The sequence below is a fragment of the Stegostoma tigrinum genome, chromosome 27 (assembly GCF_030684315.1).
Source record: "Stegostoma tigrinum isolate sSteTig4 chromosome 27, sSteTig4.hap1, whole genome shotgun sequence".
Classification (NCBI taxonomy): domain Eukaryota; kingdom Metazoa; phylum Chordata; class Chondrichthyes; order Orectolobiformes; family Stegostomatidae; genus Stegostoma; species Stegostoma tigrinum.
Window position 1 is genome coordinate 46,123,557 of NC_081380.1, and position 14,068 is coordinate 46,137,624.

The 14,068-nt window shown below is 50.3% G+C and overlaps 1 protein-coding gene across 1 annotated transcript in view; it reads left to right on the forward strand.

Moving 5' to 3' along the window:
* The first annotated feature begins 1,365 nt into the window (after nucleotides 1-1,365).
* The window catches only part of LOC125464739 (Na(+)/citrate cotransporter-like), a 61,753-nt gene continuing 49,050 nt past the window's right edge, over nucleotides 1,366-14,068 (forward strand). The window contains exons 1-6 of the mRNA XM_059655437.1: nucleotides 1,366-1,474; nucleotides 3,978-4,114; nucleotides 4,538-4,752; nucleotides 6,754-6,952; nucleotides 11,232-11,354; nucleotides 13,707-13,922. Of these exons, the coding sequence (XP_059511420.1) occupies nucleotides 1,376-1,474; nucleotides 3,978-4,114; nucleotides 4,538-4,752; nucleotides 6,754-6,952; nucleotides 11,232-11,354; nucleotides 13,707-13,922 (989 nt within the window). The 5' untranslated portion in view covers nucleotides 1,366-1,375. The remainder of the gene's footprint in view (nucleotides 1,475-3,977; nucleotides 4,115-4,537; nucleotides 4,753-6,753; nucleotides 6,953-11,231; nucleotides 11,355-13,706; nucleotides 13,923-14,068) is intronic.

The window sequence follows — 14,068 nt, forward strand, 5'->3', positions numbered from 1 at the left end:
TCTCTCTCTACACTCTCTCTCTCTACACCGTCTCTGTCTCTCTCTCTCTCTCTACACTGTCTCTCTCTGTCTCTCTCTCTCTCTACACTGCCTCTCTCTGTCTCTCTTTCTACACTGTCTCTCTCTCTCTCTACACCGTCTCTCTCTGTCTCTCTCTCTCTCTACACCGTCTCTCTCTGTTTCTCTCTCTCTACACTGTCTCTCTCTGTCTCTCTCTCTCTCTACACCGTCTCTCTCTGTCTCTCTCTCTCTACACCGTCTCTCTCTCTCTCTCTCTACACTCTCTCTCTCTACACCGTCTCTGTCTCTCTCTCTCTCTCTACACTGTCTCTCTCTGTCTCTCTCTCTCTCTACACCGCCTCTCTCTGTCTCTCTTTCTACACTGTCTCTCTCTCTCTCTACACCGTCTCTCTCTGTCTCTCTCTCTCTACACCGTCTCTCTCTGTTTCTCTCTCTCTACACTGTCTCTCTCTGTCTCTCTCTCTCTACACTGTCTCTCTGTCTCTCTCTCTCTACACCGTCTCTCTCTGTCTCTCTTTCTACACTGTCTCTCTCTCTCTCTACACTGTCTCTCTCTGTCTCTCTCTCTACACTGTCTCTCTCTCTCTGTACACCATCTCTGTCTCTACACTGTCTCTCTCTGTCTCTCTCTCTACACCGTCTCTCTCTCTCTCTACACCATCTCGCTCTCTCTCTCTCTCTACACCGTCACTCTCTCTCTACACTGTCTCTCTCTCTCTCTACACCGTCTCTCTCTCTATCTCTCTCTCTCAACACCGTCTCTCTCTCTCTGCACCATCTCTCTCTCTCTACACTGTCTATCTCTCGCTCTCTCTATGCACCACCTCTCTCTCGCGCTCTCTCTCTCTCACTACACCATCTCTCTCTCTCTACACCATCTCTCTCTCTCTCTCCACCATTTCCCTCTCTCTCTCTCTCTCTCTCTATATATATATATATATATTTATACATATATCTACACCATCTCTCTCTCTCTCTCTCTCTACACCATCTCTCTCTCTCTCTCCACCATTTCCCTCTCTCTCTCTCTCTCTCTCTATATATATATATATATTTATACATATATCTACACCATCTCTCTCTCTCTCTCTCTCTCTCTACACCATCTCACTCTCTCTCCTTCGTTAAAGCACTCTTCACTCCGACCTCTCTGACCAATCCTAGCCCTCAGCCATCTTCCCAACATCTCCTGATCTGACTGGGTGCCAGCTTTTTGCTGATAAACCTGCTCCAGTTCATTGCAGTGAGAGGCGCTATATAATTACAGGTTGTTGTAGTTCTCATGACCATGAGCTGAAGTGTATTTTCTTTCCCACTCCGACAGGAATCCTATTGCGGATTTGTTGTGATCCTGATGGCTGTCTATTGGTGCACTGAAGTCATCCCATTGGCTGTCACTGCCCTCCTTCCCATCCTACTCTTCCCAATATTTGGAATCATGCCGTCGAAACAAGTAAGTTGCAGCATTCCCGACCCAATCCCGCAGTCACCTCCCTGACATGGACAACCAAAACATTACAAATGGACAGAGAACCACACCAATCAGGAACAGGAATAGGCCATTCAGCCCCACTAGCACTGGTGCACCCATCCAATAAGATTGTGGATGACCTGATTGGGTTCTGAATTTCACTGTGAGAGAGAAACAGGACAGTGCCCCAGTCTAATTCTCATCCTTCCCGTGAATACTGGGGACGGAGTTGCGGCTCTGTCTGCTGGTGCATTACCCTAGTGCCTGTTATCACCGTTAATACAACGTTGGACTGTCCCAGTCATCACCATCAGAAGTCAACGTGCCCAAACTGTTCAACAGCGGGTTTACAGTCAATCCGCTGCATTTCCCCAGGGGACTGGTCAGCTCACAGCACCTTCACGACCAGACCCCGCTTCCCGACCCCTGTGTGATGGTCAGCACTGACCCTGACCCCCTGACCCCTGTGTGAATGGACAGCACTGCCTGTTAACCCCTGACCCCTGTGTGAATGGACAGCACTGACCGTAAGCCCCTGGCCCTTGTGTGGCTGGACAGCACTGACCGTAACCCCCTGACCCCTGTGTGGCTGGACAGCACTGACCGTAACCCCCGACTGCTGTGTGAATGGACAGCACTGACCGTAACCTCCTGACCCCTGTGTGAATGGACAGCACTGACCATAACCCCCTCACCCCTGTGTGAATGGACAGCACTGACCGTAACCCCCGACCCAAGTGTAAATGGACAGCACTGACTGTAACACCCTGACCCCTGTATGAATGGACAGCACTGACCACCATCCCCTGACCGCAGTGTGAAACGACAACACTGACCATAACCCCCTGACCCCTGTGTGAATGTACCGAACTGACCGTAACCCCCGACCCCTGTATGAATGGACAGCAATGACCGTAACCTCACTGACCCCAGTGTGAATGGACAGCACTGTCCGTAACCTCACTGACCCCTGTGTGAATGGACAGCACTGTCCGTTACCCTCCGACCCCTGTGTGAATGGACAGCATTGACCGTAACCCCCGACCCCTGTATGAATGGACAGCACGGACCGTAACCTCACTGACCCCTGTGTGAATGGACAGCACTGTCCGTTATCCCCTGACCCCTGTGTGAATGGACAGCACTGACCGTAACCTCACTGACCCCTGTGTGAATGGACAGCACTGTCCGTTACCCTCCGACCCCTGTGTGAATGGACAGCATTGACCGTAACCCCCGACCCCTGTATGAATGGACAGCACGGACCGTAACCTCACTGACCCCTGTGTGAATGGACAGCACTGTCCGTTATCCCCTGACCCCTGTGTGAATGGACAGCACTGACCGTAACCCCCGACCCCAGTGTGAATGGACAGCACTGACCGTAACCCCCGACCCCAGTGTAAATGGACAGCACTGACCGTAACCCCCTGACCCCTGTGTAAATGGACAGCATGGACCGTAATCCCGTGACCTCTGTGTGAATGGACAGCACTGACCATAACCCCCTGACCCCTGTGTGAATGGACAGCACTGACCATAACCTCCTGACCCCTGTGTGAATGGACAGCACGGACCGTAATCCCGTGACCTCTGTGTGAATGGACAGCACTGACCATAACCCCCTGACCCCTGTGTGAATGGACAGCACGGACCGTAATCCCGTGACCTCTGTGTGAATGGACAGCACTGACCATAACCTCCTGACCCCTGTGTGAATGGACAGCACGGACCGTAATCCCGTGACCTCTGTGTGAATGGACAGCACTGACCATAACCCCCTGACCTCTGTGTGAATGGACAGCACTGACCGTAACCCCCGACCCCTGTGTGAATGGACAGCACTGACCATTAACCCCTGACCCCTGTGTGAATGGACAGCACTGTCCGTTACCCTCCGACCCCTGTGTGAATGGACAGCACGGACCCTAACCCCCCGACCCCTGTATGAATGGTCAGCCCTGATCATTAACCCCTGACCCCTGTGTGAATGGACAGCACTGACCGTTAACCCCTTGACCCCTGTGTGAATGGACAGCACTGACCGTAACCCCCGACCCCTGTATGAATGGACAGCACGGACCGTAACCTCACTGACCCCTGTGTGAATGGACAGCACTGACCGTAACCCCCGACCCCTGTGTGAATGGACAGCACTGACCGTAACCCCTTGACCCCTGTGTGAATGGACAGCACTGACTGTAAAGCCCTGACCCCTGTGTGAGTGGACAGCACTGACCGTTATCCCCTGACCCCTGTGTGAATGGACAGCACTGACCGTAACCCCCTGACCCCAGTGTGAGTGGACAGCACTGACCATTGCCCCTTGACCCCAGTGTGAGTGGACAGCACTGACCATTACCCCCTGACCCCAGTGTGTGTGGTCAGTAGAACCCAGTGGATAATAGTGTTTGACAGTGTGAGGGGTAGTTGCCGCTGTGGGCTCTCACTGTGACGTAGTTGAATTTTGTGTCTCCTGTTCCAGGTGTGTATGCAGTACCTGAAGGACACCAACATCCTCTTCCTGGGTGGTCTAATGGTGGCCACAGCTATTGAACACTGGAATCTTCACAAACGGATTGCACTGAGAACCCTCCTGCTTTTGGGTGTGAAACCAGCTCTGTAAGAGTTACTCCATCATTGTGCTGTTGTGTTTGATCAGGTACACGGGGAAGCTCTCTGCTTTCTGTTTGAGAACAGGGTGAAAGGAAATGGAGCAGTTTGCTGGTGAGGTATTGAAGGGCAACAGCTGGTCCTGCAACAGTCAGATGTTGAAGGTTTGTGTTTGGTCTGGGCTCGGTGAGGGAAGGAGATCAGCTTTAGTTTCAGGTAGAGTTGGAGCAATATTGTTTACAGCCTGGAACCCAGTAACCCATGCAGTCAAGACTGTTCTCTGTGTTTGGGCAACATCCAAGAGGAACTCCCACTGGAGAGGTAGTGATCAAGAAGAGGGTCTTTAATAGGTTCATATCGAGGAGGAGCGCCCTCATTGGCTTGACATCATGTGACCATTGCTAAATGGTTTGTTTTCTGTGTCTGTTCCAGGTTAATGTTGGGGTTCATGACTGTGACGGCATTCCTCTCGATGTGGATCAGTAACACGGCCACGACAGCGATGATGGTCCCCATCATACAGGCCGTGCTGAACCAGCTCAGCTACAGCGAAGTGCAGGCAGAAAGAGCCGATTTGGAAGACGAAGGGCCAACAAATAACTTGGAACTGGATACGAAGAGCTCCAAAATTGAACAGGACTCGTCAGGTCTCTGAGACATTAACTCTCCCAAAGGGCTTTCCTTATCCCAATCTCAGGTTACTTTCTCCCAGGCCCCAGGCCATGTTCCTGAACAGACCACAATCGCCCAGAGAAGCTTCAGAAAGTGTCCCAGGCCATTTCAATCCCTGAAGGTGAGGTGAGGGTCAGGGTTGAGAGCAGCTGGCTGGTGCCCAGGGTGTTACTGGGCATAGAGCTCTGCTCCTGACTTTGTTGTGGTGTGGTCAGTTCTGACATGGGCCTGATCATTAATCGTGTGCCACCTGGCCCCAGTCTCCACTGGTTCGGCAGAACTTCCTTCTCTTCGCTCTGAAGTGCGCTCTGAAGGAGAGTCACTGGACTTGAAATGCTAATTCCTGTTCCTGTCTGTGCAGAGGTGCTGCCAGATCTGCTGAGTTTCTCCAGCAGTTTCTGTTTCACCTCCCCACAGTTCTGTGTTTGATTCCTTCTCCTTGCTGTCTGTCTCAGCCAGTGTCTAACTGCTGGTACATTCTGCTCCCTGAGCCCAGACACTGTCTGATTGAAGTGAGCAGACTGTAACCATCTTACCCCCACAGCTATTCGTCACTCGCTGACTCCATGAAGTTCACATGGATGATCCCTGGGGATAGAGGGATTGTCTTATGAGCAAATGTTAAACAGATTGGGATTCTCATCGCTGGAGTTTAACAGAATGAGAGATGATCTCATTGAAGCATAGAGCACTCTTAATGGGCTTGACAGGGTAAATGCTGAGAGGATGTTTCCCCTCATGGGAGAGTCTAGGACCAGGGGTCTCAGGCTCAGAATAAAGGGGCACTGATTTAAGTCTGAGACGAGGAGGAATTTCTTCTCTCAGAGGTTTTGTGAGTCTTTGGAACTCCTGACCACAGGGAGCTGTGGGGGGCTGAGTCCTTCTGTATATTAATGGCTGAGACAGATAGATTCCTCATCTACAGGGGATCAAGGGTCACAGGGAAAGGACAGGAAAGTGGATGTGAGGAATGTCGGATCAGCCAAGATCCTATTGAATAGCAGAGCAGGCTCGCGGGGTCTCAGTGAATCCTGAGAATCCAGCTCTGCTTCCTAGAGAGGACCCTGGCTATAATCAGCACTGGGTCAGTATTCACAGTTCATCAGCATGTGGGGAAAAGCAGAGGGTTAGTGAACTGGAGAGGCTGTGGTACTGAGGGATCTGGGTGTCATTGTACAGGAACCACAAGACATCAGCACACAGCTGCAGCAGGGAGGAGAGATGGACTCACGTTATGGGCAGTTCAGAGGAGGCTCACTCGGCTGATCCCTGGTGTGAAGCAGTCGGTCTCATGTGGAAGCAGGGAGCAGGATAGATCCAGTGGAGTTTAGAAGAATGAGAGGGGATTACATTGAGGGGGTTGATGGGGAAATGAGGTGGAACTGAGAGAAAATTTACCCCCTGAGGTGGAACATCGATCTCAGAGCTTGGGGTAAAATACAGGGGCCTCCCAATGAGGATGGAGCTGAGGAGGAATTTTGTCTCTCAGGATGGAATTCTCTCGCCCCCAGCAAGCAGTGGGGGAGCTGGGTCATTGGTTATATTTATGATTGAGTCAGACAGATTTGGATATACAGTGAATTCGGACATTACATGGTGTGATTCCCAGAAATCTGAAATGATCACACTCTCTTGGACTCATCATATGTATTTGTCCAGTCAGCCCTGACCTATTGTTGCTGAGTGAAAGGCAGCAGGGAATAGCATGGCGTTCTGGAGAGAAATGCACATCACAAAGTAATTCCGAAAATCTAACACCGCACCTGTTCTGAGGGTCTGGCTCAAAGTAGAGTTCAGGCTCCAAACAGGTAAATTATCATTGTGTCCCCCAGTGGAGCAGGTTTGAGGGGCTATTCCTGTTCATGTGATTTTATGAGGCCTCACAGTTTCTGTTTCCCATTGGTTGTGCCATGTGCTTGACTTGATCCTGTCCCACACACTGATGGGGATGTCTCCGTGACTGTTTCTGCTTGTAGATCTGATTTCCCCATCGCTGGAGGAGGGAAACGATCCCGATCAGAGCAGAAACGTTCCCGCAGTCTCCGAGGGCAGGACTGAGCAGATGAATATGTTTAAAGCTCTGACGCTGTGTGTGTGCTATGCAGCTAGTATCGGTGGCACTAGCACGCTGACTGGCACTGGGCCCAATTTGGTGCTAAAGGGACAACTTATCCAGTGAGTGCATCTTTTCATATTGGCACACCAATTGCTGAGAACATGACCGTTTTCCTCACGTGGAATGTGGTGTTACAGGGTTACATAAGGACTGAAACAGGACCAACAGTCTTGTGGTGGGGGTGGGGGGGGGGGGTGGGGGGGTGGGTGGGTTTGCTGAGGCTGTTGTGGTGAATTTAAACTCAGTTGGCATGGGATGGGATCCTGATTGGAATTAGAAGTTTAAATCTGCTTCTGAAATTCACAAGAAACATCCACTGGAGAAGAAAGGAGAGAGTTTGTCAAGGCTAATGTATTCCAATGCAAAGAGCCTGAGGAATGAGGTAGACATGCTGAGTTACATGGGGGTGTGATATAGCGGTGACTGAGAGTTGGGCAGCTCAGCATTGCTGGTCCGAAGGAATTCAGTAGGAAGGGGACAGTGGAGGAGTGGGAGGTGTTGCAGGGACTCCATTACAGCAATGACAAGAGATAATACCTTTTAAAGGATCATCAAATTGAGACCATATGGGCCTAACTAAAGCTACATAAGGGGCTGGCACACTGCTGGGTGTGTACTATGGGCCCCAAACACTGATGGAGGGACAGAGGATCAGCTACGTCATCATGTTTCAAAGATAACGGGAACTGCAGATGCTGGAGAATCCGAGACAACAAAGTGTAGAGCTGAATGAACACAGCAGGCCAAGCAGCATCTCGGGAGCACAATAGCTGACGTTTCGGGCCTAGACCCTTCACCAGAATGCTCCTAAGATGCTGCTTTGGCCTGCTGTGTTCATCCAGCTCCACACTTACAATTCTCTGAAAGATGATGAGATAACAAAGAACAATAAGGCAGTAATAGTCGGATGTTGACTACCCAACTATTTAACTGGGATAGTTTTAATATTCAAGGTAGAGAGGAAACCAAACTCTGAAATTGCATCTCGGGGAAATGCTTGAAAGCCGAACGAGGGAGGGAGCAGTTCTGGGCTCGAATATTCAAGCGTGTGCCTGAGCAGGTGGAAGGCCGATCAGGACAGGAGCATTTTGGAGAATGGTGACCCTGATGCAATTAGATTTGGGATAATGATGGGCGAGGAATAAAAGTTTTAACCAGGGGAAAGGTACAATTTGACACGAGGCGACTGCAAATGCTTAAACCGTGTCCGAGCAGTGGGAGGCATTTGAGGAGGGAATAGTGAGAGTTCGGGGCAAGTATGTTCCTGCCAGAGCAAAGGAGGGACTAAGATGGGGGAAGCCCCGGCTGTCGATGGATGCTAAAGGCCAGGGTTTAAACAAAGAGAAGCTTACAGCAGATACCAAAGGTTCGCTATGGCAGAGCCCAGAGAGGAGTGTGAAAAATATATAAAGGGGAAATTAGGAAAGTGAAGGGCACATGAGCACATCAGTGGATGGAATGAGGGAAATGCCAAAGGGGTTGGAACGATTGTGTGTGTGAGGGAGAGTGAGGAGGTGAGGGAGAGAAGGGCGGCTCGAGTTTAGAGACAACAAGGTGTAGAGCTGGATGAACACAGGAGGCCCAGCAGCATCAGAGGAGCAGGAAAGCTGACGTTTTGGGCCTAGACGCCAGCACAAGTTTAGATCTCAGGGTGGATGGGCCGTGAAAAGACACTAACATCGAGAGAGGAGGTACTGGAGAATTTAGCACTTCAGTAACGAACCTGCAGATCTGGATGAGCTGTGCACCAGGCTGCTGAGGGCGGGCAGTGAGGAGATATTCAGGAGGCCTGGCAGTAATTTTCAGACACCCCCCCACCTCAGGCACAGGAGAGGAGCCAGAGTGTGGGAGAAAAGTTATCATTGTCCTGTTATTTACAGAAGGGAGTTAAAGATGATAGACCTGGAGACTGCAGGCCAGTCAGTCTAACCTCTGGGATGAGGAGTTTATCAGAATTCAGAGGGACAGAATATATCTGCACGTGGAGGCAGACAGGTTAGAAGGGGCTAGTCAGCATGGATCGATTCAGAAAAGGCTGCGTTTGAAAAATGTGACAAAACCTTCCTTCAGTTGTTTCAGTCCAACATCATATTAATCACTGAAATTGCTGGAAAAACGCAACAGGCCTGGCACCATCTGTAGAGAAATGAGTTTTAAATGTTCAGCACTACATTCCCCTTCGTATGAAGGTGGAAAAAGGAAGAAATGAAGTTTAGAAAGTCAAACATGACAGTTCTTTCTTAAGCCCCATGGGCCTGTGGATGCTGCAGGCTGGGCTTTCCCCAAGAGGGCCCACTCTGCCCCATACTGGGCACGCTTTCACCCACACTCGGCAAGACCAGCCCGGGCTCACCAGCTGCCCTCGCCGCTGACCACCATCTTTTGGTGCCACCGCAACATTGACCATCGCTGCTCCACCACTGCCATCTGGGCACGTGCTCTCCCTGGCTGCTGCCACTGGAGTCGATGGGTATGAGGTTGGAGTCATACCTGACACATAGGATGATGCTCGTGGCTGTGGGAGGTCAGTCACCTCAGCTCCAGGACATCTCTGCAGGAGTTCCTCAGGGTACTGTCCTGGGCCCAGCCATCTTCAGCTGCTTCATCAATGACCTTCCCTCCATCATAAGGTCAGAACTGCATTACACAATGTTCAGCACCATTCGCGACTCCTCAGAAACTGAAGCAGCCCGTGTTCAAATACAACAACATCTGGACAGTATCCAGACTTGGGCTGACAAGTGGCAAGTGACGTTCACGCGACACAAGTGCCAGGCTATGCCCATCACCAATAAGAAAGAATTTAATTGGCACTTCTTGACATACAAATTACTACCGTTGCTGCATCTCCCACAAAAAAACATCCTTGTGGTTAGTGTTGACCAGAAACTGAACTGGACTTACCACGTAAACACAGTGAGTACAGGAGCAAGTCAGAGGCTAGGAATATCCTGCTGAGTAACTCCCCTCCTGACTCCAAAAGCCTGTCCACCATCTACAAGGCACAAGTCAGGAGTGTGATGGGATACTCCCCACTTGCCTGGATGGGGGCAGCCCCAATAACACTCAAGAAGCTTAACACCATCCAGGTCAAAGCAGCCCCCACCCCCCACTTGATTGGCACCACATCCACAAACATCCCACTCTCCCCGCCCTCGCCCCGACGCTCAGTCGCAGCAGTGTGTACTATCTACAAGATGCTCTGCAGAAATTCACCAAAGATCCTCAGGCAGCACCTTCCAAACCCACGACCCACTTCCATTGAGCAGCAGATAAATGGGAACACCCCCCCCCCCCCCCACTGCAAGTTCCCCTCCGAGCCCCTCACCATCCTGACTTGGAAATATATCGCCGTTCCTTCACCATCACTGGGTCCAAATCAATCTCTGACTTGAATACTGTAAACAACTGACACTGCCCCCCGCCCAATCACTCCCCGCCACACACACACACAGTTGCACTCACACACCCAATCACACTCACTGTCACACTCACACCCAATCACACTCACACATACACACACTCTTTCTCACACACACACACACTCTCACACACACTGTCACACACACTCTCACACGCACACACCCAATCACACACGCACACTCACACACACACACTCTCTCACACACTGTCACACGCACACACCCAATCGCACACTCACACACACACACTCTCACACACACTGTCACACACACTGTCACACGCACACACCCAATCACACACGCACACTCACACACACACACACTCTCTCACACACTGTCACACTCACACACCCAATCACACTCGCACACACGCACACTCTCTCTCACAAACACACACACACACACACACTCAATCACACACCCAATCACATACACACACTCAATCACACACCCAATCACATACACAGACACACATTCTCACACACGCATACCCAATCACTCACACACACACACACACACACACACACACACACACTCTCTCTCACGCACAAACACTCTCTCACAGACACTGTCACACTCAAACACCCAATCACACACGCACACTCACACACACACACTCTCTCTCTCTCACACACACATACACACACACACACAATCACACACACTCACACACACCCAATCACACACACACTCACACACGGTGCACTGAGAGAGACCTTTCTGAAGATTCACTCTCTTTTAAATCAGCCTTAAATTACCTCCTCATCTCCTCCAGGGCAGTTAGGAACAGGCAACAAATGTTGGTAATGAATGGGACACTGATGCCCTGAGAATGACTGAAGGTGACAGGAACAATGTTTTATCAGAATCGTCAGTGTATGTTTTAAGACTCCTTTCTGATTTTGTGGTTTTGAAGGATTTTCCCGGGCAGTGGAGAAGTGATTAATTTTGCCTCGTGGTTTGGGTTCTCGTTTCCCAACATGCTGATCATGCTTTTTCTCTGCTGGATCTGGCTGCAGGTGTTTTTCCTGGGACTGAAGTAAGTGACTGCTTTGAAGGTCAGGAGCTGGCTCAGTGCTGGCTGTGGGCTCTCTCTGTCTCTGGCACGGGAACTGTAACGATCCCAATCCCTGCTGATGGGAATAACAGGCCTGATCCCAAAGTGAGACCTGGCTTGATAAACCATAAGTTATTTCTTTACAATCTGATTACCATGATGCTCAGTCATTGAATGCATTCACACGAGGCTGTCAATATACTTTGACCAAAAGAACACAAGTTCATTATTGCAGAAGGAAACAAAAATACACAGTTTGGAAAGATTGTCTCAGAAACAGTGACAAGAAAGATTCCAGTTTTTTTCCCCAGCAATATCCTTTACAGACACTCCATTCCAGTGAAGTATCGCTTCCATTTTCACTCTTTAATTTCTTACCCAAATGACATTCATGACTAGATTAGATTCCCTACAGTGTGGAAACAGGTCTTTTGGCCCAACAAGCCCACACTGCCCCTTGGAGCATCCCACCCAGACCCATCCCACTATAACCCATACACCCCTGAACACTACAGGCAATTTAGCATGGCCGATCCACCCAGCCCGCACATCTTTGGACTGTGGGAGGAAACCGGAGCACCCGGAGGAAACCCACGCAGACATGGGGAGAATGTGCAAACTCCACACAGACAGTTACCGGAGGGGGAATCGAACTGGGTTCATTCACCAAATGAGATTCTCCCCATCTCTTCCCCAGAGGCTAACTCACTGACTTCTCAGGTTGACTTCTGAGGAAAGAATCAGGGTGCAGGATGCACAGGGGCCTCAGCTTTATTAATTAGAGCACAGGAGCAAGGGGAAGATGGTGGAGTTGAAGAGGATCCTCAGCTGGAGTACTGTGTCCATTTGTGGGCAGCACATTGTAAGGAAGATGTGAACGCATGGGAGAGAGTGCAGAAACAATTTACAGGAATGGCTCCAGGAGGAACTTCAGCGATGAGGGCAGATTGAAGAAGTTGGGACTGTTCTCTTTCAAGAGAAGAGAGTGAGAGGAGATTTGATAGAGGGTTTTCAAAATCATGGGCAGGGCTGGATGGAACCAAGTCAAGTCACTATAGTCTCACCTGACCATAGGGCTACTCTCCCATCAGGGAGAGACAACAGGTGGTGAATTAACCCAAAGGCCAACAGACCTCGGGTGAGGGGAGAGGCTCAGAAGGAGAGTCCATCATGGCAACCTCAGCCAGTAATAGGAATAGAACTCATGCTGTTGCCATCACACTGCTGTGCAACCCAACCATCCAGCCAACTGAGCTAAACCAATCCCCCGCTGGATAGAAGAGATAGAGAGCAACTGTACCCTTCATAAAATGAACGAGAATGAGAGGGGATCGATTTAAAGTGAGGTGCAAGGGCCACGTGAGGAAATCCTACTCATGCAGAGAGAGGTCAGGGTCCGGAGTGCACTGCCTGGAAACATGGTCCACGCAGATTCAATGGAGACATTCAGGAAGGGGCATTGGGTGGTTATTTGGATAGCAATGGGGTGCAGGGAGACGGAGGAGAAGGCAGCAGATTGGCTCCAGGTTCTGATTCCCATTTGACAGCCAGCACGGGCACAGTGCAGCGAATGCCCTCTTGGCTCCCCCGTGCTAACAGAGATCCTGTGAAAAATCCACACCTTGCAAATGAAATTTGTCTGACTTTTTTCATTGACAATTTTGCATTAAGCTTTTCAAACAGTGCTGCTTCAGGAAATTTTATTGAAACACCTGGTTTAGTGGAGCAGCCCTACACAAACTGAGAGGTTTACGCCAAATGATTCTCTGAAAGCTGCGATCAGAATGATAGGCAAACATGTCAATTATGGTTTCTCTGTACCCAGGGAGTATTTGACGGGTACTGTGTAGCGGGAGCTTCACTGTCAGTTTAAGAGCTTTACTTGCGGTGGAAAAGAGTGGAGGAAGCTTTACCCTGGATGTAACCCTGTGCTGGAAGCAGGAGTCCCAGAAGTTGATGGTTACTTTTGGCCTCCTTTTGGGGCAATTGCCCAGAGAGTCCACAGTGATCCCACATCCAATTCTATCATCCAGACCGGGCTTCCTGAAATCAAGCCTGGCCAACACCAAGCACAGATTAAGACTGACCAATCAAGAAAAGATGGGGGAATCCAGTCCTGAGATGAGATCTGTGAGCAAAAAGAGATCAGTTTCTCCAGATCACTCTTGGAATGCTGATAGGGATTATTCACCCTGGGTTCCACTGAGCTCCATAGCTGCCCAATGTTGTGTCGGTGAGAAGCTCTCAATCATTCCTGTCAGATATTTCCGACTGGGTCATCCCAGGTGAATGGAGCTGGAGAATGGTTGCAACAGGCTCTTGTTTTCCCAACAGTTTTCGGAAGTTGTGGGGCTGGCGTTTACCAACTTCCCCAAGGGAGCAGAGAGCGCGCAACATTATCCTGAGAGAATACAACAATCTGGGGCCTGTGTCCTTCGCAGAGAAAGCTGTCCTCACCCTGTTCATCGTGTTAGTGCTGCTCTGGTTCACACGGAATCCCGGCTTCGTCTGGGGATGGGGAACCCTCTTCCCCAGTGGAAGTGGAAAAGGGTGAGTATGGGAAACTAAATAATACAACCCGAATCTGCATTGTCATTGAGAGATGGCAGCTACATCACTGACCCTCCAACAGCGCGGCGCTCCCTCAGCACTGACCCTCCAACAGCGCCCACTCCCTCAGCACTGACCCTCCGACA